Source organism: Meleagris gallopavo, chromosome 7 (genome assembly GCF_905368555.1).
Source record: "Meleagris gallopavo chromosome 7, MGAL_WU_HG_1.1, whole genome shotgun sequence".
In the NCBI taxonomy this organism is placed as follows: domain Eukaryota; kingdom Metazoa; phylum Chordata; class Aves; order Galliformes; family Phasianidae; genus Meleagris; species Meleagris gallopavo.
Window position 1 is genome coordinate 1,799,298 of NC_139410.1, and position 25,844 is coordinate 1,825,141.

At 43.8% G+C, this 25,844-nt stretch overlaps 1 protein-coding gene across 2 annotated transcripts; it reads right to left on the minus strand.

The window, feature by feature from the left end:
- Positions 1–458: 458 nt before the first annotated feature.
- On the minus strand, positions 459–25,052 carry MFSD6 (major facilitator superfamily domain containing 6). Of its 2 annotated transcripts, XM_085228601.1 has the most exons (8): positions 24,905–25,052; positions 24,245–24,440; positions 18,350–19,943; positions 12,708–12,805; positions 7,617–7,778; positions 6,939–7,037; positions 4,963–5,243; positions 459–2,682 (listed from the first exon to the last, which is right to left on the minus strand). In XM_085228601.1, the coding sequence occupies exons 3-8, from the start codon at positions 19,888–19,890 to the stop codon at positions 2,509–2,511; spliced, it is 2,355 nt and encodes a 784-aa protein (XP_085084727.1). In that variant the 5' UTR covers positions 19,891–19,943; positions 24,245–24,440; positions 24,905–25,052; the 3' UTR covers positions 459–2,508. The 2 variants fall into 2 exon arrangements, with proteins under 2 accessions (XP_085084727.1, XP_085084726.1); XM_085228600.1 differs by lacking the exon at positions 24,245–24,440 and having other exon boundaries at positions 24,905–25,051.
- Between the last annotated feature and the right edge of the window lie 792 nt (positions 25,053–25,844).

Consider the following 25,844-nt stretch of genomic DNA (forward strand, 5'->3'; position numbering starts at 1 on the left):
CTAAATAAAACAGATCCCAGGCAAAGGCACCGCCATACAGAACAGATGTATTACTGCAAATATATGTAGTTGACCGAAATAGAAATTGGAAGTGTTTCCATACAAGCTGGCACAGCCTGCCCTTAGGAGCCTCTGTCTCCAAACTGCTGGGTGACCAGCATAACCCAGCTTGGACTTTCTCTCCCCAGGTCTTGCCCACTTCCACATCATCCTATTTATGATGCACACCGATGTGCACCCCTTACACTCTCCTCACCCCACTGAAGGAAATTTATGCCTTCAATCTGACTTCATCACAGGTAAGACGGCAGTTCCCAGATTCCAGGTTTGCTCTCCTCCAAAGAACAAACCTAGAGGAGTTACTTCTCACTGAGTTATCTTCTGTGCCGGTGGTTACGTTCACTGCAGGCAACACAACGCAAACACACATAATAAAAGCTCAAACTGATGCCATTAAATACATTATGGATAATTTATATTTCTTACCACAGTTTTTACAGTTTCACAAATATCAAAACCCAGTGTACATGTCCATTTTGCAACACAGAACAACTATACAATTCCAAAAAGAGCAGGCATTTCAAAGAAACAATTCCAAAGTGTAAACACAGTGTACAAGCTCTTCACCTCACAATCCAGGTGCTATGCAGTAGAAGCTGAGGTAACACCGTACAGCATGAACTCAACAAATGGTTGCTTTGTCTCAAGATGGTTTTTAGCATCCTTCTGTCCTGTCGCCTGTTCAGTCCTTTAGTTCTCCCCCCAGTTATACAAACATACAATAAATACATTTCTGATTTTAAAGGACACTTAGACAAGTCATGAGGATTTACGTGAGTACAGTACATGTAAGTTCAAGTGCAAAAAAAGTAATTAGTGGCTAGTCATCGATGTTTCTGTTCATTTTCTATGGTGTTGGTCCCAGGCACCGCCAGAACACAGGTTGTTCTAAAAGCACAGCTAAAGCACAGCTACAGGAGACCCCTCAGCTAACTGGACGTCAAAGCAGATGAAGCTGCCTATGCCCTTCTCCTGCTCAGCTGCTGCCATCGTCCTCTCCCCCAGCCCCATGCTGCTGCTCACCGTGCCCCTGCATCACTGCACAGGCCACAAGGTCCAGTAGCATGCACCATCCCTTGGAAGGCTGACGCTGACATCTTCACAGAGGGCTGAGCAGTACCTACTCGAGTCCTGCACGAGCTGAGCGCTCAGAATCTCCCAACAAGCTGTGGGTGTAAGCAAATGGGCCAAAACACTATCCTGACTAAACACCTGGCTCCTCCTCGAGCCCAAGGATCTCCCTTCAGCAGCAGCTTTCACTACGCACCAGCCAGGAAGCTGGCTGCGGCTAATAGTGAGCACTATGACAGAACAATCCAAAGTCTTCCAGTGTCTCAACAACGGGCAAAGTAAATTCCTGCAATTTAGTTACGTACGTTTCGTCCTGAGAATCTCTCTACTTGATTTCTGCATCAACAACTTTGCCCCTGAAATTCTAATCATTACGATTATTACGTGATTCCTCCCCGCCCGTCCCCCCTTCCCCAGGCACTTAAAGCTTGCTGTCTTCTTAATAAATAAGCACAGTAACTACACTTCATTAAATAAACCATTGTATAGATGATGAAATAAATAATAAAAAGAACAGTGTGCCCACTGAAATCTCGATCAATCTCAGGTTGTGCAATCTTGATCAAAGATGGTTGTCTCAATACAACGTCAAACCTAAAGTTACCCAAACACACACGCACACACACACACACACACACACACACACACACACACACACAATGCCCAAGTGAAGGGCTGCAAGCACTCTAAAAGCCTTCTTCTAGCTTTTCTGCTTCACTAGAATGCCACTTCAAAATCTCTCCTTTTCAGAACTAAACCATTATGTCAAACAAGATTACATTAGCTTTGAAAAACATATTCTTTGAATATGTTTTATTTATTCCATCACCATAATATGAAGCTACGCTTGCTAAAAGCTATTCTGTTTCTGAGAAATCTTTACAGTTTTATGCTGCTTCTGTATGTATTGGATCCAATATTTTTAATACACTAAGCAGGGAAACCTCACTTTCTCTCTTAAAAAGTCTTTTCACTTTGATTCGTGAAGAAATTGAAAAAAATTAAAAATAAAGAGCTGACCAAGTCAGACACTCTGGCCTCAGCAAGCGCAGAGCAAACTCTCCTTTTTCTACAGATTGCAAAGAAATCTCATAGCACTTGACTAAGCCTTAGCAAAGCAGCCAAGAATTCTTCCTACATTTAGATCCGACCACATCATTTCCCTCCAGCATTCCAATCTTTTGGCTCCCCTGCTCGTGTTGCTCTGTGTAGTCATGTGAATTTTTATTTTTATTTTTTTTTATATAGTTAAAAGCTTGCACTGCATCACATTATGCTCATTAAGATGAAGGAAGTCCTACTTTTGAGCTCCTACTCCAGCGTTTCCCAGGTGAGAAGCAGAATTCCATGCACTGGATTTGATAAGATGAGCGCATCTCAGGGCCCTGCGGCGGCAGGCTGAGCATCACAATCCGATGCCAGGCGGTCGCCATCTACTTGGGAATCTGATGTTGCTGTTGGTGTTGAACAATTTCTGGACTGCCCAGAATCTGGCACTGTCGAGGGTTGCCTTTCCGAGCTGGCCAACGTATTGCAATTCTCATTGATTTTCTAAAGAGAGGGGAAAGCATTGCACGCAGAAAGTGAGTACAGGCCCGCCTGGCACTGTCCCCAGCAGATATCCCCCCCAGGGCAATCAGGCACTTCTGGAAACTCACAAAGCGCTCACTTTGAAAGCTCGCAACGTAACAAACCAAAGAAAGAAAGAAAGCAAAAGTGGTGCATTTAAATCCAGATGACACTAACAGCAAGCAGACGTTTGCTTACCTTCCATCTCTTTTCCTAACTGCGCTTCCCCAGGAAGCATGCAAAAAACAAACTTTTTGTGTTTCAAGGGAAAAAAAAAAGCAATTAACTGGATTTCAAAGTTCAGACAAGAGCATTATTATGACTAAACAATTCTGAACATTATTTCAAGCTCCCTACACATAGCTTGCTTCAATAGCTCCTTTCCTCCCCCATACACCGTGCAGACTCTCTGGATGGCAACATTTCTGCAGTGCTGATGTTACATTCCCATTCAGCCTATTCAAATGCTGAGGAGCATGAGAGCACATTTAAATACCAGGTACATTCATTCCCCGGGATCGAAACAACTGAAACTTGACATTACAAGATGACTCACTATCTATAAATATTTGTTTTGCACTGAAGAATAGAGAATATGGCAACAACACCCCTTTGCCTGGAGGATAGGTGAGCAGTAGCAAAGATAGAACCAAAATCCTAACAAAATCAAGACAAAGGATTTTTGCCACTAGTTCCACTTTCTTTGTGTTAACCTTCTTTCCCAACGACCTATTGGCATGTGCACTTTTAAGAAGTTATTTAAAAAATTTAATAAGAGATTTGGACAGCCTTTTCAATAGTTGCATTGAGTTCTGGCATAGTCTCTAAGAACTAATTTATATCAGCACTGTATTTTTGCAGGAGGAAAAGAACAAAGAAGAGACCACACTCTATAAAGCAACTGGTGAGCCTCAGTGGGCACAACAGCATGTGTGACTGTTTCACACAGCTCAATGAGGTGGCCAGCTGACATCCAAGAGAGTCAGCCAAGTCTCTCTCAGGCACCACACAAGTGCAAAGCTTCCCCCTGCCATGCCCAGTGATGTATTCTCTGCTGCTGCACTTCTCTGACTGTTACGTGAAAACAGCTTACACCAGGCAAAACCCTTGAGGATGCTTGCCAATGTGAACCAGAGCCTTGTTTGCACAGGTTACTTTGATGTCAGACATCTAGAGTGCCTCCAGTGTCACCATAAAAAAAAGCAAAGAAAACCTCACTCCTTAACGCAGGGAAGTTCAAAATAGCCCCAAACTACCAACACAAACAAAGCCAACTCGTCTGTGAATACATTTGCAATAATAAAAGACAAGTAAAAAAGGCAGGAGAGAGCTGACCCAGTGAAACTCCTATGCACTCTGCTCTGCCAAGTCACTGTCAGACCCCGAACTGTCCATTTCTAAAGACACAACTGTGGAAAAAGCATTTCTGTGTTTCTTCTCACCAGGTACGTAAGAGGGAACTTCACCCACTCCTTCCGAAGTGGCAAACACAGTGCCTTTCAGATTACCCATGCTGTTCTAAAACGTGCACTGACATCTCCCTGCTTTCCTTAAGCAGCATGCTTCCGCTCCATTCTGGACTATACAGTCAAAGCACAAGGTGACAGTTGGAGCTCCTACTCCCTGCTAATGAGACTTTTCAAATCTATTTTAAGTGAGACTGGATGAAAGGGGAATGGTATAAAGAAAGGACTGCCAATCAGACAGGTTAAGTCCCAGAATGGCTCTCATCTGGTATAACTCCACATAAAACAGGGATGAACGTTATCTGAACTGAAGGCTCTGCATCCCACCGGTAGTTGTCTGGAACTCCAATTTCCACTACAACATGGAAATCTGGTAGCATCACCCAAGAAATCAAAATAAAGTAAGGTGTTTTACTCTCTCCTAATTAGTTCTAAGACTTAATGTTTAGTTATCACTTTGTAAGCTTTGCAAATGCAAAAGCTGCACATTCCAGCTAACATGAAAGCAAATGTAAACTCATAGGAACTCAAGTATATCTGAGCCTGCAAAACAGTCTTGCTCCACGTCTCCCTCTCCTATCTTCAGGACAATGATATGTGCAAAAACAGTTATTCCTGCTGTAGTATACACAGACAACAACTCTAGTTCATACAGTCTTTCAGCTACTGTTTCTCAGCTCTGAATTTGTTATACACTGACAGAGAATACTTGCCAAGTACTAATAGATTTCCCCAGCTATAAAGGATTTCAAGCACCTACCAGTACATGAGAATTTCCTGTGCAACAGAAAATTACCTGCAAAGGTTGATTCTCAGGCATAGGATGGGTTTTGGACAGCTTAACCATCTCCTTTATCTGGTAGATAGCATAAGCTAAGGTGACCCAAGGAGAAGAGCTGACGCCCCAGGCAGGCTTGTTTACATCCTCCTGTTCCTCCTGGTGTTTCGTTTTCTTCAGAGGCAGTCTGGGCTCAGTCCGAGGCATGACATCTTCTGACTGCTGTTGTACAAGGTCAATAGTTGCTATGGGAACAGGACTGGAAGGCACTGGGATCCTTTCTGCCAGCATTGTCTTTTCTGAAGTTTAAAACAAAGTAATCATCAGTTAGATCCAACAAGCATTAAATAAAAAAACAAACCACCACCATGAAGCAGACAGAGCACGCAGTGATTGTGCTATCAGTGTTCTTATCACTGTGCTGAAAGCCCAGCACAGGCACAGCTAGCCAGGAGCCAGACACACCTAACCTAGTTAGGGAAACGCGATACGGATGCTGTCCCTACAAGCAAAGCTGCTCTGCAGCTGCAAAGAGGATTTCAAGCCAGCTGCAGGAGGGGCTGGTGAGCACGAAGCAGTCCATTTGTTCCCTGCCAGCTATTAGAAATATGGTACCTGGACACTTAGAAGATGTAAAGTCTCAACAGACATTCACATCTAAGTTCATCTCATAATCTGAAATAGTACTCATTACTTCCTTGAAATACCATAATAAAATGACTGCTGTGACCCTACTTAGTGTGTCTCACAATCCTGAAGAGCCAGAGTATTTATAAAGTAATCATACAGATAGTTAGAAACTATCTGTATCTATTTTAATAGCTGTACGTTGTCTGAGAGTCTGTAAAAAACACATCATACATGCTGAGAAAATATTCTATCCAGGTATTTTACCAATTAAAAAGCTCTTGTTTTCAAAAAGATACAACTAGATTTTGTTCACAGACTCTCAGATAGCACTGGGTATTTTAAACAATGGCTGGATGTCCCCTACTAGAGCAGAAACGAAGACACACTTAATCACACACACAGTTTTACTCCTTCAATTGGTTTTGTTGAAAGCGACCTAACTACTGGCATACTTAAAATTAAAATATCCACTCTTACAATGGGGAGAACACATATTAAATGAAAACCAAAGACTGAAACAAACGAGAGAGAATATGCCATCAGGATGAAACTATTATTCTGTTTTTTCACATGTAATTAATCAGATCTTCATGGGAAACTGAAACAGCAAATATCCTTTCTACCTTTTTATTTTTCTCATTATCATTTGAGTAAAAGTGAATAAATATTTGAATACCTCAGCCCGGGCAAGTTAACTACTCAAGGACAAGTCATTTAACACTCCAGCTAAAGGAAGGTAAGTTTTATTTCCTACAAAAACTCACACTGCAAAGTATCATTTGGGTAAAAAGCAGTTAAACAACTCAAAGTGTTTCAGAATCATGCCACAGTTCTCTTGTCTTCAGAAGAACTACAAATCCTCAACTTTGCATTAAGTTTTTATTTTCTCAAAGGTAGAGATGAAAAAATTCAAGTTCCATATGTGGGGAGATTTCTCTGAAACCAGAACAGTATGGACACAACTACAAAAGCTGCTGTCCTCTGAAGCCATCTCTACAAAATTTCTGGCAGAGGTCACTTGGACCAGTAGCATACGAGAGTAAGCAGTCATTGAAATGGCAGTCTTAGGGGACTGATGCAAGAGACATGACTTACTACATCCATTAAGATTAACCTAGGAGATCCCCAGAACTAAGAGGACATCCAGGAAGTAAAATATGTTATGCCTTCCTCCTATAGATAGCCAAGCACTCAATGCTGCACTTCTTACAGCAGCAGAAGACCTCAATTTCTATCACTGCTCATTCAAAATCAAATACAAGATCTCAGTAAGGACACCAAACAAAATCAACGGTGCAGAGAATTATTTTTGGAGATACCTCTTTCATCTTTTAGTGTTGTATTTTAGCAACAGGAATATTTACCTTCTTCTTCATCAGGAACCAACAGCCACTGGATCAGTGCAAACAGAAGAAGAATCACTAAACAAGCCATTCCTATTCCTCTGAATGTGGCAGCAGGACCTGTAATGATAGATATTTTTTTTAAATTGAGAATCTATTTAACAAGGAAAAAAATACAAGATGAATCAGCATTACACGCTCTGGGTATCTGTTGACCTATGTAGACTTTTAGAAGCTCGCTGTATTATTTTTTCTTCCCCCCATACTTCTTCAAGAAGTTTTGCGAAGGTCTTTTAACAGAATAGTTAGATTCTCATTTGTTCACCGAGAGGCTGCAAAGCCTAGTCTCTCACAAAGGATTCCTTTGTCTTAAGGATCAGGTTGTAGGCTTGCCCACACAACACTAAAAATAGCCAGGCATAACATACAATTTAATGCATCTACAAAAATGACAGAACGAGGCTGTAAGCAACCCGCTGTGAACTCAGTGCTGGCCCCACTATGAGCAGGGGCCTGGACTGGAGACATCCTGAAGCCCCCGCCAGCCTGAGCACTTCTAGGACACCACAATTTACAAAAAGCATATCGCTCTTTGAAACGCAACAAGATTTTAAGCATCAATACGCTGTAAGCCAGTAGCCTGGTAAAACCCCAATTTCAATAACTACAACAAAATTCTTCAGCGCGTTTATTGCTTACCGAAGTAGTTGACCAAAACTCCTCCAACCATAGCCCCGCATCCTCTGCCCAGGCCCAGGTGCAGGCCCTGCAGGATGCCCTGGGCCGACGTCCTCAGCTCTGGGGGCACTGCTGCACTCAGGTAGGAGATACAGGCCGCCCATATGGCTGCGTGCGTGACACCTGGAGAGAGGGAACGTGGTGAAAAGGATGGAGTCCCCCGCACACCACATAGCTGTAAGGGAAACTAGAAGAGGCCCTCCCTGCCCACTGCCTGCAAAGCTCCGATCAAGTGCGGGCGATGCACCGCTGGCAAGCAGTCTGCAGGGAGATGTGAGGGCTCCTTGTTCTGCAGAGGCTGTCACAATGGCTCTTTCTCCCTCTCAGATGACCGCGTTTAAGAGACAGGCCTCGGGAAGACTAAATAAAGTGCCTTGAAAATCTCTCTGCCAGACTCCTCATCCCTCTGGAAGTGACCTGGGCCTGCAGATTCAGGGTTATACACACTCTTTTTCTTCCCAGAAGGAGAGCTAAGCGGAAAGCTACTGAGCCACCAAGGTGTAGGAAGAAGCTGCAGCTGGAGCCTTGTCTCTGCCATCTGCCCAGTGGCTTTCTGGGCAGCGGGGAGGAAGGGACAGGAAAAAGCTACACTGAAAAGTTGGAAAAGCAAAAGAGTCCTGGAGCATCACACGTTAAATAAGCCTGAACTATTTTCCCACCCTCAGAATGAGTGGGAATATTTATTCTTATTTGAGTGGTATTAAAAATAGTCATCACAGCTTACCGATGCCTAAGCTCTGCTGCCTCACTTTAATAAAACGTGTTGGCACAACTGATGACTCAGTCAACATGTTTCTGTCCTCTGCATTCAACTTATTAAAGAACGGTTGGACACTCAGGAATTAACTCTGCATTTAGGCTGGGGGCTCTTCAGAGCAAGGCAATGCATTAGCTTGTAATATACCTGTGCAGCAACTTAGATTTTGCTTAGCTGTACATTACTACTATGAACCTGACACCATTCAGGTCTGTTCGATGTCCAAGAAGCTGCAGAGTTTCTGTTCATTCCAAATCTAAAGAAAAATGTCATAGTTTTGGGGGCTGCAATAAGTTAATTGTTTAGAAGACAGCAGAGCACAGAAAAGCCCCTTTTAGAAATTGTGGAGATGGCCTTGGAGACAGTACATCATCTGGTTGAAAAATAAAAGGCTGACATTAGGATGAATGTATTTTACCCAAACATTTACAGTTCAAGGCTTTGAACCTCACAGGCTTTCCATGGAAAAAGCTTTGAATTTAAGACCCACTAAATATCAATCTTTCCTTAATACAGACCCACACAGGCAGTGAAGAAAAGCCCCAGTAACAAAGCAGAGCTAATGCAGTACAGACAACAAGCTTAGGTCATACAAACAATGTGTTTTAAAATTCATGTAAAACATTCTGTTTTACCAGCTATTCAAGAGTAAATCAAGTTATAAAGCCAGACAAATCAAAACCACACCAGAAATTACTTGAACCACGAGGCACGATACCTCCATGTTTGTCTGCAAACAAAAGGCTGTACTTAACCAGCACCTTCGTAGATGGTTTCACCTCTGCAGGGAGATCCAGGTAGAACACGGAGTTTCTAGTTCCTCTGAAAACAAAGCCACCCCTTCGAAACAGCTTATCTTACTGGCCTCTCAAGGTACAGGCTTTTTTGTATGTGTGCGCACATTACTAATGTGATTTTTTAATGTTAATTAATTATAGAAAAGTGACTTTTTGGAACAGGTTTTACAACAAAAAGAAGTTAGCCTGGATTACTGCTAAGCACGTTTCTTTTAACAATTTCTGTAAACAATAAATACATTTTGACAGTCCTTACTTAAACCACTAACTACCATTTGACCACTCGGACTCAGACAAGGACAAGGGCAACAACCCCACTGCTATGCTCAAAATGACTTCTAGCAAACAGTGTGCATTCCATACAAATCCACAGCTGAAAACGTTGGGAGAAAAATTTATTTCAAGAGAGAGCTTTTCTAATCACAGCCAGTGCAGGATTTGAGCTATCTGCTCTCCAGACAGAGACCTGCTGCAGAAGGCAGCACCTAGAACAGCACTGTCTGGAATTCGGTGGGTAACAGCCATGTGAAAATCACTCATTTTCAGGTTATTACTGTAGTTTTGTACTTCAGAAAAGGTGTGCTATGCAACTCAGCTGGCTGGCACGGCTATTAAAAGAGAATTTGGACCATCGCCCTGAAACAACCTGAACAATAAGCTGCAGGTAGTGAATACATTAAAACTTGGTCTGCGAACTGCAAAATGAACAAGACTGCTCGCAAGTTCAGGCCGATGGTCTGTGTCTACTGTGGGTATCTACCCACCAGAACATCTTGACGTTTTCAGTTAGAGATTCAGCCTAAGGTCTTGTTTTCTTACAGTGCATGTGAAAACAAATCCTACAGATTCCGAAGTGTGACTGAAGAGCTGGGTTGAAGTCTCCTCCTTTGTTGCTCAGGGGTATAACACACTTGCATAGTCCTTGCTGCCCCAGTTACACTGACAGCAACCGAAATGCCACATGGCTCTTATTGCCATCAATAGATGTGGTCTGCAGAGTCTTCTTTTGGAAATCTCTCCATGGCCTTTAGCACAGCACATGGGAATAATCCTCCCTGCACTTCAGAAGTTTCTTAAGAAGAAAAATAAATACTTTACAAGAGTCAGCTGAAACTGTTGTTGACCTTTACCATCCCTTCAGCTGAGTGTACTGGAGCTAACACAGAATCTGGCAGCTTCCTGGAGGAAGAGGTATGTTTGATAGCTGCTAGGACTCCAACTTTTGATGCAGTCACATGGCACACGTGGTATCCACATGCTCTGCACAATGAAACCTTTTCTTGCTTTTAAATACTTCTACCCTCAAGTACACAAAACAACCACAACTCTTACCTCTGTCAACAAAGTCATGTAATAAATTCAAGCTCAAACTTCATGAATGTGTCTTAGCTCTAATGACACATGCAGAAAGTAAAGGACGTATAAATGCTGCAGAAGAAACAATGAGTCAGAAAAAGAAAGACCAGGAAGACCGGGGAGGGGAAGAGATTCATGGGCAGGAAAAAAAAAGAAAAAGCCAAGAGTACTTCAAAAAGATGAACTTGTTCTACCATGGAGCAAGACTGAATGAGATGACTGCAAGGTGACAGATGCCGCAGTGGAGTCAGGAATAGGTACACATATACTGTACCTGCGGGCTGCACAGATGCCAACACACCAGGGCAGATGCAGGCCGAGATGTGCACTTGGAACACAACAAGGTTGTAGGCTGGTTTTGGTTTTTCTGTGTATTACTTTCAGCTTTCTCCTTTTCTGGCTATAAATAGCTGCAAATCTCTTTTTTTTTTTTTTTCCTCCCCAAAAAGCAAAATAAACCCAAGTGTACATGATTCAGCAGTGGCTAGACAGAGATAAGAGCTGGCAGATAAATGTGTAAGAAAGTACTATTTTGCAGGGACTTCACTTTCTCTTAGGTAAATTTCACATTACTCTGGATTACAGCACACAAAGAAGCAGAATAGCACCCCTGCAGCCTTGCTGTAAAAACAAACCCACGTGATAAACAAAACAACCTGAAATTTCAGTAGAATAAAAACAAGTTCCAAAGGTAAAGAAATGATTTTCTCAGCCCTGATGCTTCCAGGCACAGGCTGGATTGCTGAGACACAAGCTCTTTCTCTGTGTCTGGAGTTCAAGCATCTTTAAAATAGGATTACTTACACAGTAACATCCAAACCTCTGTATTCATCGTTTGCTTCCCACTGATGTTCGAGCAGGAATTAAAACACATATACATTCTTCATGCTCTTGGTCACATAACCACATTTTAACAGTGTGACAGAGGAGGCAACAGTTTAATTGTTGTGGTTTGGGGGATTTTTGTATCAAAATTCAGAAGGTTACTCTTACAGCAGATTGGTACAGCAAATAGGTCTTGGCGGCAGGCAGAGAAGGAGACAGGATGCAAATTTATTTCGGTGTCAGTAGGAATCTACGCAGCGCTCACCAATGGCACCTCAATTAAGTTAAATATTCACGGAAAAACACTTCTGTATGTATAGCAGAAAAAGATACTGCAAACTCAAATCGTGCTACATACAAAAATAAAGCTCCTAAGTAAAAAGTGCGGAAGATCTTCCAAGCAGCACTGTATGAAATCACAATAGTGGCTTTAACAAAGACAGCTATGTTATTTTTAAAGGCGAGGAAAACACACTCTGCACTTCAATCAGCCATTCTCTGGCGGGCCTACGGACACAAACAGCTCAGTATTCCTCACCTACTGACAGAGCAGAAAGGAAAATAGTTCAGATTCTTCTTGGTTTTGAGGAGTGGTACCCGACACAAAGACAGGAAAAAATATCATAAAACACAAGTGAGAACAACGTATACTTGAACACTGTAATGAAGGCCTTACAAACTTCTTTGAGGATGAGGCTTGCAAACAGGGCTTGACTTACTTGGCACAGACCAGACCTCCGTCCTCCCCATTACGCCTGCTAAAGGGCAGTGACCTTAAAGGAGCTCTTTTAGCACTGACAAAGCTACTGCAAGAAATTCCTCTCCAGCCATTAAGCAAATTCAATAGTCTGAAGCACTGATCAAAGAGCGCGCCTGAAAAACAGCTGCAGATCAGTTAACAGAGACAGAACAACCCAATGGGTTCCTGTTCTTTTTCATCTTTTCCCTCAGCATCTTTTAAGTACTGCAACCTTCTGCATGCAATGAAGTCGCCACTCATCCACCAAACAGGATCTGCAGAAGGTGTGCACCCAGCTCACCTTCCCTCTCTTTGTTTAGCTAAAGGGTGTGTTGGCCCTGCACAGATCTGCTTGAATCAACAGCCCAGAGCGCACAAACGCAAACCACCCTTCTGACGTCAAATACTTCCCAAGATAAACAGCAAAGTCTTATAAACCTGTGCTGCCTGGGATACTTGTAGTCGCAGGAAGAATGGAGAGACAAGTGCCACATTTTTACTTAAAAATTACAATTTGGGTGAAAAACAAACATAAGCACAGGAGCTCATACCAAAAGGCCACGAATGCACTATCTTACCTTGAAGTACTTCCATCGGGAGAACCGTCCAAGCATTTTCCAGATAGGAGATGTAAATGTAGCGGGCAGTATTGCAGGCAAGACCAATATAGAGCACTCTGGATGAATTAAGGAAAAGAGAAGTCAAAGCAGTTTCCACTTTCCATCTTTGGTTTGTTACAGTATCCTTGCTGCTTCAGAAATCAATGGCAGGCAGAGGCTTTACAAGTCTGAAGCACTTGCTCAACACAACTCCTTTGAGTCCTGCACCTGCACGGCAACTCTCCTCTTACTTACCCTAAACACATAATCAAAACAATGCTCAAGTTCAGACTCTCTTCGAACTCCTAATGGAAAAAACACCAGGAGGGTCAGCAGAGACACAGGGCTTCGAAGCCCTGCAGCTTCATGCCACGCTCTGCATGGAATTCTATTTCAGAGAGACCATTTCTGAGCACGTTCAGCATCCCTTCCTAACAATCCTGTTTACAACTCATTCAGAGACTAATTATTGCATTTTAACAAAAGCCTGGTGCAGGTTTGCATTAGACAAATCAATTTTACCCCAATTAATACAAGTTTATAGTCCCAGTATCTACAAATTGCTCAGAACTCCTCTAAAAACACATCCCACAGAAGCAATATGGTTTGTAACAACATGCCTCAGGATAAAACTTAACCATCCTGTTGAAAAGCAGCAGATGCTGCATCTCAGAGTGAAGGGATGAAAAAGGAAAAAAAAAAAAAAAAAAAAGCTCTTGTTACAGCTCTTAAACAATGAAGGACAGAAGCTATTTTTCACAGTGCATTACCCATTAAATCTGAGGACTTTTCCCTTCCAGATTTAGCTTCCAGGTTGCATATTCAGCTACATTTCTCTTGTCGGTGATTTTAGGAAAGACCAACCCCACTCAATACAGGATTTATCTTGGGAAAAAAAGATGACTGCAACCTCAGTAAATCCCTAAACATGGTTTCTTGGTTGGCTCCTGGTTTGGCCCAAGTGATTTAAATGCAATTGGCAATTAACTCAAAAGCACTGACATTGAGAAAGGACTCGTTACTCTTAGTGTCTGTGCTTAACTAGTTGTTCCACAAATGCACAATGAGTTTAAATTCAATGGTACAGAGCCACTGGAAAATCTGGAGAGACGCAATCATAGAACTGCAGCGTCTTGACAACACCAGAGGTCTCTAAATAAACGTGTTGACAGCTACAATACCAGTGCCATCATTTTCATTGTGTCAGCTGTATCAGAAAGATTCAAAATTACAAAGATAGGTCCGAGCCTTTTGCAACAACACAAATTTGCAAAGACAATATGGTTTACTTTCAGTAAGTCGTGCACATTTTCAGATACTGCAACTTGTCTGCACACCACTCGGCACAAATTTCACCTCTCCTTTCAACTCATGTCCTCTGCGCCAGTAACAGTCCTTTTCATAGCCCCAGCTTCATGTAAGCATGATGTATAGTCACACACCCTACAGAAGGTAAGCAAAGCTAAGGGGTTTGCAGGCTCCCTTCTTCCTTCCTCTTGCAGTACGACCCAGGGTGCTGCACACCTGGGGACACGAAAGCACATCTCATATACCTGTTTCTCCTCACCAGCAGCACAGATGCCCCCAGACATGCCCCAAGACAGCTTCCTGCCACCTTATTTTCACTTTTGTTTACCAACCACCTTGCCAGCCCAGCAAGAAGTTTCTTTCTCTCCTCCCAAGAAGTTCTGCAATGGCCAGAGCAGTGGTGAGAACAGGCCTGCTCCATCCTTACACCAGCACCACCAGCACACCCAGCTACCTGTGCTTTTCCCACAGTGTTACACCTAGAGCCAAACCTGAACTAAGCGTTTCAGAAGAGTTAGTTACATTCCACCTTTTAATTTATTAGAATACGGATGGAGTTGCAGGCAAATTACAGTTACTTGCACGAAGATTTCTCTAATTATACTTTTGGAGGGGCACATCACATGAGAATCTGTGTGTATTTACAGAATCTTCTAAAAATTGCTTACAATAACCACTTAGGCTCTTTATGAGACCTAAATGGATAACGTAAACAGGCAATTCTCACGAACCTTATTTGCAGTATCCACAGAGACAGCACATTCAATTTGCAGGTTAAACATTTAAAGCATTGGATCTATATTTGTGTGGAGAGCCTAAGCTGTTAGCAGCCACAACTAGCAGGCTCTGCTGCCCATCAAGACTCGCACGCTGGAATTATGGTCAGACAAACACACTCAAGCCCAACCTCAAGGAGGTTATTTTCAGAGGTTGACATCCTCCTCCTAAATTCAGTGGCAGCCCTGAGTGCTCCTACACAGGATGCCACTCAGCAGTGCTGTCTAAATATTTGATAGCCAGTTCTGTGTGCTTTCTCTACCCGTATCCTCTCAAAGAATGGATGCCCTTCACCACGCTGTCTTTTTGCATTTTTTTTCATGGAAGGTGGCTGGAGGCAAAGCAAAAAAACCTCTCTTCCTTTCACCTCTCCAAACCATACAACCCCAGAACAGCTTTCTAGCTACACTAATGGCTGCCATGACTCCAGGTTCACCCAGTCACCTGCTAATGCACTGCTGGAAGCACCAGCTGCACGCGTAACCTCCTCCCACGTGCAGTGCGTATGCATGTGAACAGGAAAGCTAATGGAGACAGAAATAAGGCATTATATCAGCATTTATTCAGTATGGTCGTGCTTAAAATACCTGGACAATAACTTCAGTAACCCGTGAAACCGCAACCTGATCCAGCTGGGGATGTCCCTGTTCGTCACGGAGAAGCTGGACAAGATGGCCTTAAAAGGTCCCTTCCATCTCTAAGGATTCTATGAATCAAGAATGTGGGGAGCAGCTAACACATACAGTGGTAGACACAGAAAGCTTCACAAAGCTAGAAAATGAAAACTGAGTTTGTATCCATCACGGGCGCGAAGTTCATTTTATTTCAGTTCTACCAAGGACACTTCAGTCACTGAGACAGAACTTCGCTACCCCTGCCTGTCTTCAAAGAATTAAGACAGGAAGGCAAGATTGAATGATGCTGTTCAAAGAAATACTGCAGAAAGAGTGTCTGCATCTATCATTCTAGCAACTCAAGAGAAAGTGTGCATAGGTATTATTTTTAATTTACTGACATAAACCAACAGAAAGTGAGACAACCTTAGCACTTGAGTCATCCTACCAAAAAGAGAAGTCAAGCCACTGCTAATATAACTGAAATACTCTGTGAAATGTTCACAGCTTGCTGTTATGTTATTTTACGCAAGACCTCACAGCTGAATTGCTATAACCATGTAACTTCTTGGATGCCAAAATGGCAAACAAGGAATTCTGAGGCACTAGGGGAAAGAGAAGATATGTATCCTGAGTGCCTATGGCTCAGATGATTCTGAGAAGGACGTGCAGCTCAAGACTATTTTTCTTATTAGTACTAGAAAGAATAGCAGCAACTAGGCGACAGATGTACACAGAACTATCAATGGCTTCATGTGTCCAGAGAATGGCAACAAAGCTGTGAAGGGTCTGGAACACAAGTCTTACAAGAAGTAGCTGAGGCATTGGGATTGCTCACTCTGGAGGAGGCTTAGGGGAGACTTTATCACTCTCTACAGACACCTGAAAAGTTGTAGCAAGGTGGGCTTGGCCTCTTTCCCCCGCTAACTAATGACAGGACAAGAGGGTATAGCCTTAAGTTGTGTCATGGGAGGTTCAGGTTGGATGTTAGGAAGCATTTCTTGTCAATCAAAGTGATGAAGCATTGGAACACGCTGCCCAGGGAGGTGATAGAGTCACTATTCCTTGAGGTGTTCAAGAAAGATGGAGAAGCAACACTGAGAAACGTGGTGGTGATGGGCTGATTGGACTAGAAGATCTCAGCGATCTTTTCCAACCTTAATGATATTATGATTTCAAGTTTAGTTTAAAAAGTAAAAGGACACCTTGAAAGAGACTTCACCAACTGCAATGACTAAATATGAGTAAGCATCAGATAATGATAAAATATGACTAATATGCTTTTCCCAAGTATAATTGTACTGAATGTTGTATCACTGCAAATACAAGCCAGTATTTTAATAATTTCACACTGATCCAATCTTGGTTTCATAGCCTTACTAGCACAAAGGAAAAATGAAGAACAGTTAGCCCTGTACGTCATCTTTCCTTTTAAAGTCCAGTGGGCCTATTATCCCCCTCCCTACCTTTTTATGTCATCTTATTCACAAGCCTATCATTCCTTTGGATTTTCTTTCTCTAGTTGAAGTCCCAGCCTGAATTTCACACTACAACAATATAAATGGAACAAACATACCCAAAGCTATCTTTAGCTATCACGATTGTGATCTCATCTCACCACTCCTCCATCATCATATCCTTCCTCCAGTCTATGCACACAAAGTGTCACATTTTCTCAAACTAATTGTTTTTATATTCAGAAATTAAGCAACTGACTCAAAGTAAAGATAAAACGCCTTAACTTTAAACTCCTCAGTTTAAAGGAAGGAAAAATAACAAAAAAACATTTATTAAGTAAACTCTCAAGTCACCATGCTAAGTATCTCAAACATTTTGAGTAGAGATCAAATTAATCAAAGAAATTGAACCCTATAAGAGCAAAAGAAAACAGAACAAAAAAGCAAAGAGCAAAAACACAGAGTAGAAAGTAAAAAACCAGCACAATCAGCTTACACAAGGCATCTCAATGACTGCGATTACAAATGGGACAACTGGAAAAGACATGCTAACAACACAGAGAGATCTGTACTCTCTTGTACTAAGCACATACAAAAACAACTTTATGACTTCATTAGGTCAGATTCACCTCTACCTTTCCTCCTCTACTGTGTTTTTTTTTTTTTGTTTTTTTTTTTTAAGAAAAGGGACTTAGAATATACAGAAATTAAGTTACTTCTGAATTGAAAGAAATACAGCGTTCATTATTACACGCTAAAAGTAACCAATTTCACTTCAATGTGGCAAAAAAAAAAAAAAAAAAAAAAGAAGTGAGAAACTATCTCATTTCAGTAGCTAACACATGCAGTTGCGACTACAGGAAGAGAGCAAGGAACTGAACTTGTAAGCAACACTACCAAGCTGCAACCTCATTCTGCCAACACCCTGAGCCCGATTACAAGTGCATGCACACAGGAGGTGCTCACCACACTGCTTCATCCCATCTTCCTCCCCTCTCAGCGAGCAAGTAACACCTATGCAGGCTACTGTGGGGGCAAAGACTGCCCTGCAGGGAGAAGTGTGCTAAGCAGGAGGTTTCCAGAACGCTGCTACTCACGGGAAGAAACTGTACAATCATATTTCAGAACTGAAAATCCTTGAGTAGGAGGCAATCCATCATGGTCTCTAAGAGAGTTCTCCATCAGAGAGCTAGGAAAGGTCTACAAAAGGTTACAGGTGCCACGAATAACACATGCACTAACATGCAACTGAAATGCCAAGGAAGCACTGCAGAACACGTTCAGCTCCTAAAATAATAATTAAAACTCCTCCATGAGGCACCTATGTAACTGAGCAGGACTTGCAACTTTAAAATAAAAGATTTCATTTGAATTTCACTTTTTATCAGAAGGCCGGGCTTAAAAATTTAACTTATTAACAATTTATTCATATGTAGTTCTTTAATGGCTGCTAACATCTCCTTACCTGATATGACCAACCAGCTCAATCAGTTTGTGGCTGAAGAAGTAGGCAGTCAGCTCAGACACGTGACTGAGCACAGAGCAGACTCCAAAGAGAGTGGTGGTACCATTCAAATCTTCCAAGTGCCAGTAGAGAAAGGTGAACACGAAGCCGTATCCAAAGCCCATGAACCACGCCACAAAGAGCACCGAGCCATACTGGATACTACACAGCAGTTTTATTAGGTCCCAAAAACTGAAAGACTGCGACTGGCTCATACTGGTCGTAGGAGTGTTGTCAGAGGATTCGTTCGAGGCATTTCTGTCCACTTGTGATATTTCCACCTCTTTTTTCTTATTTTCATCTTGCTTGAAGTGTGTATAACGAAATCGAAACTGGGTGGCCACAATTAATGCCATTGTCATCAGAACACCAAAAACAATGAAGACTATTCTGTAGTTCTTGTATTCAGGAGCTTTACATCCTTGACCTTCGACAGCAACTTCTATATGGGTGTAGTCGATGCCGATTCCCACAGAGAGCATGGCCAGCCCCCAGCCCAGAGACCCCCACATACGCTGCAGTCCGTACCGATCCCGGTGCTTGCCGAGGTACTGCAGAGTTACCGTGTCCACAATAGTAACAGAGGAAGCACTGAAAAATTCTCCTATTATGACAACCAGCAGAATGAGCAGGAAGATGGCTTCTACTTCTTGTTGATCATAAACGAGCATGGCTTGGTCGGAAGGCTTCGGCTTGGTGGTGGTGGCAGATGGGGTGGTGCTTGGGGTCATGTTCCCCAGTGAGGTGGTGATAGTGGTGTTTTTCAAAATAAAATGAGTACTGTTTTCCACGGCAAACTCCACATCACCGCTCTGCGTAGGTAACAGGAATGTTACTTCAGGAGTAACAGTCCCTGTCGCTCCCAACGTGACTGGGCTGGAAGTGAGCAGGTCTCTCTTCCCACGAACTTTTGGGGACGCGGTACTGACGGTTAGTGGAGATGACGTGGACGTGTTTTGTGAAATGGTTGTTAAAAGGCTGCTTGCATTGGTGGGATGTGCTGGGGGAAGGCCCTTTGGTACGCATCTTAAGGTGGCTGGTCTAACAAATCCGATCCCTAGGTTAAATAAAACCCAGCATAAAAGTGAGAAGAGAAGGACAATCTTCCCTTTCTTGAAGCGATCTGCTACCACTCCCCAGAAGGGAGCACTGCAAAACTCAATAAAGTACCTGATGCCCACCAGAAGTCCGCTCTGACTAGGTGACATACCCAGCTGCTTGTAATACACAGGGAGCAAGGGGTAGAGAGAGCCATATGCAGAATAGAAGAAAAAATAAAAGACCTTTGAGATCAGAAGATCATTGTTGATTTTGACGCAGTGCTTTTCTAACCAGTCTAGCTCTTCATCTGGGACAGTGGTTGTCTCTGTTGAAGGGGATTCATTCTGGGGATGCAAGTCTTGATCCTTGGAAATGCCATTGAAAGGATCAGCAAGCACATATTTTCTCTTCTGTTCTTCTTCATCATCAGTTAAAATGGCAACCTTATCATCAGCTGCCATGGCTTACCACAAGCATCCAACACTTGGTGCGCTTTCAAGGAATCAGGGCTACCCTGTAAGCAAATAAAACACAATGAAGGAACAAGTCTGCTACGTCAGTCATCAAGGACAAATATGGATTCCTTTTTTTTTTTTTTTTCTTCCCCTCATTTAACTGACTTTCCTAAGTAATAAAGGCAACATTAGAGCAGGGAAGGCCATTTGCCTAGATTATTAGTGCACAGCAGCATCAAGAAAAACTGTTTTACGACCAGTGCTGTGACCACTTGTTCTCCCAATATGTTCTCTTTCATGCTTAACAGACAGAATACTTTATACACTCAAAGTTACTGTGGCAATTAAGTGCTGTTTTAATTTCTCTATGAAATGAAAGGCTAATAACAGAAAAGAGGCTAACATTCACACAGATATCGAATTCAATATTTCCTGCCGATCCAAGCTGCATCTGGCACAACAGTTGTCAGAACAAGCCTCAGACACCTCTAAAGCAACAACCCATTAAAATACTCTAAACCTTATGCAGCTCAGCATCACACAAGTGTAAAAATACCACCACTAAGATCCCAAACTCTCCCAAGGTTTCTGCTTCTCACATTTAAATGTCATTTGTATGGGATACTATCTACAAGGATCTCCGGTTTCACTTAGGTAGAAAAGGTTACACACAAAACTTGGAACTGTAAATATTCATGTGTTCAAGGTCAGAAGTTAATCAAAGCAATGTCCGGGCATACACACAGAACGCTTTTTTCCTCCGGTTGCCCTAGAAAAACTTCAGAGACTTCCGATTTAAAATAAACAAACACAACGCAGCAACAGATTAGACAGAACGTTCTATTTAAGCTGTTAGAACAGTCAAATGTGAAAATACATTGCCTTGCTCTTACCCATTACCACCAAAACCCAGCAGCAGCGTTGTTAATTCCCGTAATTCCCAGTGCAGCCAACCACTTCCACCTGACAGCTGGAAGGACTGTGGGCTTTTAGCTCAACGTGCTCACTCATTTCAGGCTCTCTATGCACAAAACAAGTCCTTCTAATGAGTAAATTACATCAGCCATTATCTGCACTTTTATTTTCTTTAAGCTTTGCCTTGTTTTGACAACAAAACCTCCAGAACTGCGCAGAGCTCCACTTACACCAAAGGGATAAAGCAGAGGAACGGGTGCTGCTCCTGCCCTGAGCAAAGCCGTATACGCTCACCTGCTTGCAGCAGCTTGCTTACCAGCTGCACCAAAGCTTTACAGCATTCCTTTACTCAGAATAAATTTCCTCCTGTGGACCCCATGACAAAAACAAACTCCCTCTTAACCACCTGGATATCAAGACAGCATAAATGGGAATTACCTTAATGTGAACCCAACAGCCATCCATATCCGTATGTATGAACTCAAAACCACCTGATTCCATATCAACTATACTAGAGACTTTTAAAGTCATTTTTATTTGATCTGGTTGTTAAATCAGCTTCCCTTTTGTATTGGAATGGGACAACCATTTCTTAAGTTGCACTGCTAACTCTGCTGGTCTTCTTCCACTCCTCCTGACTTCCAAGAGCCGTAACATCCATCCTCTTCTGACCTGTTGTGTGCAAGGATGAACCCAACACTTACAGCATGCTGACTAGAGCACTGAAGTAAGAACGCTATGAAAAGTGTATTTTGTAATCACTTCGGTAAATATTTTCCCATCCTGAGAGTGTTTCACTGAATATTATTAATAACACAGAATATACCCTTCAGAAATACAACAGCACCAAGACTGGTAGAAGCCATATGGCATTCCTTAATGTTTTGATCACTAGTTTGTTTGGGAGACAGGTTTTGAAAGTGATTTTATTTTGTGAATTTTTAAATTCTAAAAATAAGCAACTGGAAATGAGAGAGCCAGCAAAGTGGTATTGTTACTGAAAATCCCCAGAAACCTTACTAATCTGTCTGGCTTTCCTTCTCTTGATCAAAAAAATAAACCAAGCCAGCCAGGGATTGAATGTGCAGCAAAATCAATCAGATGGCAAAAAATAAAGGTCTTTTATGAACCAGCAAAGCATCTGCCTGTTATTTTAACCGCAGCCTTCAAATACTGCAGCTTCACTTTGCAAAAACATTTTCTGATCCACAAGACAGCAGAAGAACAGAAGACAGTGCTACCAGCAAGCTGAAAGCAGCAGAGAACAGCAGCAAGAAGAAAAGGCTGATAAAGCAAGCAAGGATTTTGGCATGAATAGGAATTCTAACTTGTTCAAGGCAGAACGGAGCACAGAGTTTGGGGTCAAGGGCTGTCAGTATACTACAGCATACTCCAAGCTCTGGAGCTATTCGTCCCAAAAATATGGAGAAAGAAACCAACCAAACCAACAGCTTTGCCCTGATCAACACATCTGGCTGAGGAAACAAATCCTCACACCTCACAGGGAAAACACCGTGGCAGGGTTAAAAACACGGTATGAAAACTCCAGCTGCCATCCAACAGAAAGTTAAGATTTGGGATGGAAGAGTACTGTGAATAAAGCTTAATTCAGCATCAATATTCAATCTGTTAAATTAATGATAATTAAATTATAGTTTGGACTCTCAAAGCAAAACATCAAACAGCCCTGAAGTCAGGGTTTGAACGTATAGCAAATTAAAACAACTCATCAGCCACACCTCAGTTCATCAGAACGCAGACAATCAGGAGTAGCTTCAATCCATTCTGCACCTGGAAAGCAGGCTATGTCCATACTGCCTCCAAAAACTTTCCAAGGGCAGAGTTCCAAAGCAGGAACTAACCTCCCAGCAACACACAGCTGGAAGAACAGAGCAGAACAGAGCAGCCTGGAGTGCTGTTTGCCTGTGCAAATAAAGCAAAGCCAGCCATGGAGGACAGCTTCTCACCTCACTTTCCCTGAGTACAAAAATGAGTTTGTAGTAAACTTGGGAAACTGTACAAGTTCTCCTATGAACATCTGCAAACAAATCTCATAAAAAGAAAACGTGTCTTATTAAAAAGTGCAGTGAAGGTTTATTCAAGTTGCTAATTAACGTTCGCCTCACAGCTTCTATGCCAGAAGGTAACAATCTGCCACGGCAAACTCACCTTCGTTGTGGCCAGCACAGGTAGCAGCAGCAGCCACAGCACTGCACTTCCTCCTCAGCCCTGTCCCCAAACACAGCATCTCTGCACCAAAGCCACGCGTGCCTGGCATCTCTCATCATACAATCCTGCATACAGCAGGCCTACAAGGCTGTCACAAACATGACAGATCGCATCTTCCATTTCCAATTAAGTTCTACCCCAACAGAGCAGCCCAGCGCCATCGTCTCACGCCCAAAAGGAAAAAGTAATGCACACAACTTACGTTGTGACAGAAGAATGCCCATCCTTCACTACTCAGGCATTGTGCCCCAACTCCGGGCTCCAGGGGATACCACACAGCAGCCCCTTCCTGCTCTCCCAGGGCCATTCCTCCTGCTGCCCCATCCTAGCACCTGCCTTCTGAATTCGTAACACCAGAGCTAGGGCTCAACTCTGCACTGCTGAGAAATGTTGCAGGTGTGAAGTGCGCGCATCTAACATTACCTACCACAATTAGCATTTCCAAGAAGTGAAACCATCTCATTCTGTAGTGTTTAACCCTTCAAGTTACTCTATTTTGTGTTCCTTAGCAGGCGTGTGCTTTGTGTTTTGGACTACACAGGTTTTTTCCTCCTCTCAGTACGCACATAAAACCCCTCATGCTTTGACACGCTTCATCAAATTAGACTGAGAGACTCAAGTATGTCTGAGTATGGCAAGAACAGGCTTATAGTAGGTTTAATGCACTTGATAATAGGTCTGAAGTTGCTAAGTTGATAAAACAGTGGTGGCAGTCGCATTTAAGAAGATAAGCCTGCTGTCAGAGCCTGGTCTGTGAAAGCAGAGCCATCAAACTCACATCTCAGGACTCCTGCTTTCCTAGCCGTGTTTTACATGTTACGTGTGCCAATTAGGATGTAGAGAGCAGGAAACTCTCCACATAATATTAAGGAGTGAAAGAAAAGCAGTAATAGCGACTACGCGCGTCGCGAACACTAGTAACTAGACTATTAAGTGTACGACTTTAAAACCGGTTCGCTTTCTGTCAGCAGCATGCTCCCAGCTCCGGCTTGCTGGCGATGGCTGCAGCTGGCTACCGGCAGCAAGCACCCAGGTGCCTTGCACGGCAGCCAGCCGTGTGGCCCAGGGCACCCGAGGCACAGCAGCACCCAGCCCAGCCTACAAAGCGCTGCTGCAGGTTTAGCCAGATGAAATCAAGGCCGCGCTGAGTGCCGCGGCACCAGTTCCACCCGTGAGCAACGCAACTCTCTCACGTGAGAGAGCGCTCCGCTCTCACCTGCGTGGCTTCTTTCCTACGAGCCGCTCGGGCCGCGCCGGGGCCGCCGCCCGCCGTGAGCAGCACCGCCCTTCGGAAGGGGATTGTTTCGCTCTCCCTCCACACGGAAGTCCCTTTGCCCGCTGTTTGTTTACACCCAGTAAACAAATCCAAGCAATAACCGAGCTCGGCAGCCAGCACCTGACAACGGCTTTCCCTAAAAGCAGAGAACAACGAGACCCCGTGTACCTCGGTAACGCAACGCTGAACGGAGCGAGCCGTTCCCGAGATGCTCGAGCGTTCGCGCCGCCGGCAGCGCTTCCTACGGCACAACCCCGCCGAGCCGCCTGCCGTCACGGCTCCGCGCCGCCGACCCGAACGCTAGGACGCGCCGGGACGCAGCACGCAGCGCGCCTCCCGCACGGCCGCCTTCCCACCGCCGCCTCAACGACAGCACGGGCGGCGGGCGCTGCCTCCCGCAAAGCCCGGCACCGCGCGGGCCGGAGGGCTCGGACAGCTACGACGATAGCGACGGCCAGGGGATGCCCGAGCGGGAGGCGGTCACGCAGGAGGCCCGGGGCACGCAGCCCAGCGGCGCTCGGCGCGGAGAGAAGCGGCGGGCGAGGAGAAGGCCCGGCGTCTAGCGCCCGCGTCCCGCCGCCCGGCCCCGCGCCGACTCACCTCGCCCGGGGGAGGCTGCGCGGGGGGCGCCGGCCCGGCACCATCGCACCTCGGCTGCGGCTGCTGCGGGCGACGGCTCCGCGCACCCAGGCCCGCCCCCCCCGGCCGGCCCCGCCGACACCGGGCCGCCGCCGCCGGCGCGCAGGGGCGCTGCGGGAGGGAGGAGCCGGCCGGCACCGCCTCCGGCCGGGGAGCGCCGGGGGACGAGCGAGCGGAGCTGAGCGTTAAGGGAGCTCGGCGCGGTGATTTGTTTCGGTGAGGCTGTGTGAAGGTCTGGACTGCGGCCCGTCGGAAGTTATGCTCAGAGAGTCCCTGCTCTGTGCTGTCAGCTATAAAAATGAGGATTAGCAGCAATGGAGAAATTGCTGCATTGCACTAAATTGCACCTTACTTTTTTCTCGAAAGCCTATGCATTTCTGGCCAATGAGAGCTTAGAGAACAGGAAATACAGTTTTAAGTCACATAAAGTACCAACTTTTCTATTAAAACACTCGCTAGTATAAAGTATAAAATCACTGTAGAACTAAAGCGAAGTCAGCTGTGCTGAAATTAGTTTAAAGATGATCTGATTTTTCCCCACGAGACCTCTTGGTCAAGCTCTAAAACATCATGAAATGTTGTTTAGAAATGTGCTACAGAATGAGAAGAACAACAGCCAGCAAGTTTTCCTATAGCAAATACCAGCAAATTTGTACTTTACCACTGGACATTGGAATATTCAAAACCATTGCTTTATGTCATGCCAATATACCCCATCTAGCAAGCTCTGTATTATGAACCCACACCTTCTCAATGAAACAGAAAGAATAGCTGTGGATTTCTGCATGGGCTTTTGGTTACGAGCTTGTTTTACGTTATAAAGATTTCAACCCATGTGCCCCATCCCAGTGAGACTGCCACTAAATAGTTACAAATACCTCATTGTTTTACAAGGCTATAA

What these genes read in the sequence shown, in the direction of transcription:
- MFSD6 (XM_085228601.1), bottom strand. Translation starts at nt 19,890, where the DNA reads ATGGCAGCTGATGATAAGGTTGCCATTTTAACTGATGATGAAGAAGAA. An exon ending in GGTTCCTGATGAAGAAGAAG is followed by an intron (nt 5,244 to 6,938) that starts GTAAATATTCCT and finishes TTTAAACTTCAG; the next exon opens with AAAAGACAATGCTGGCAGAA. An exon ending in CTGAGAATCAACCTTTGCAG is followed by an intron (nt 2,683 to 4,962) that starts GTAATTTTCTGT and finishes CCCTCTCTTTAG; the next exon opens with AAAATCAATGAGAATTGCAA.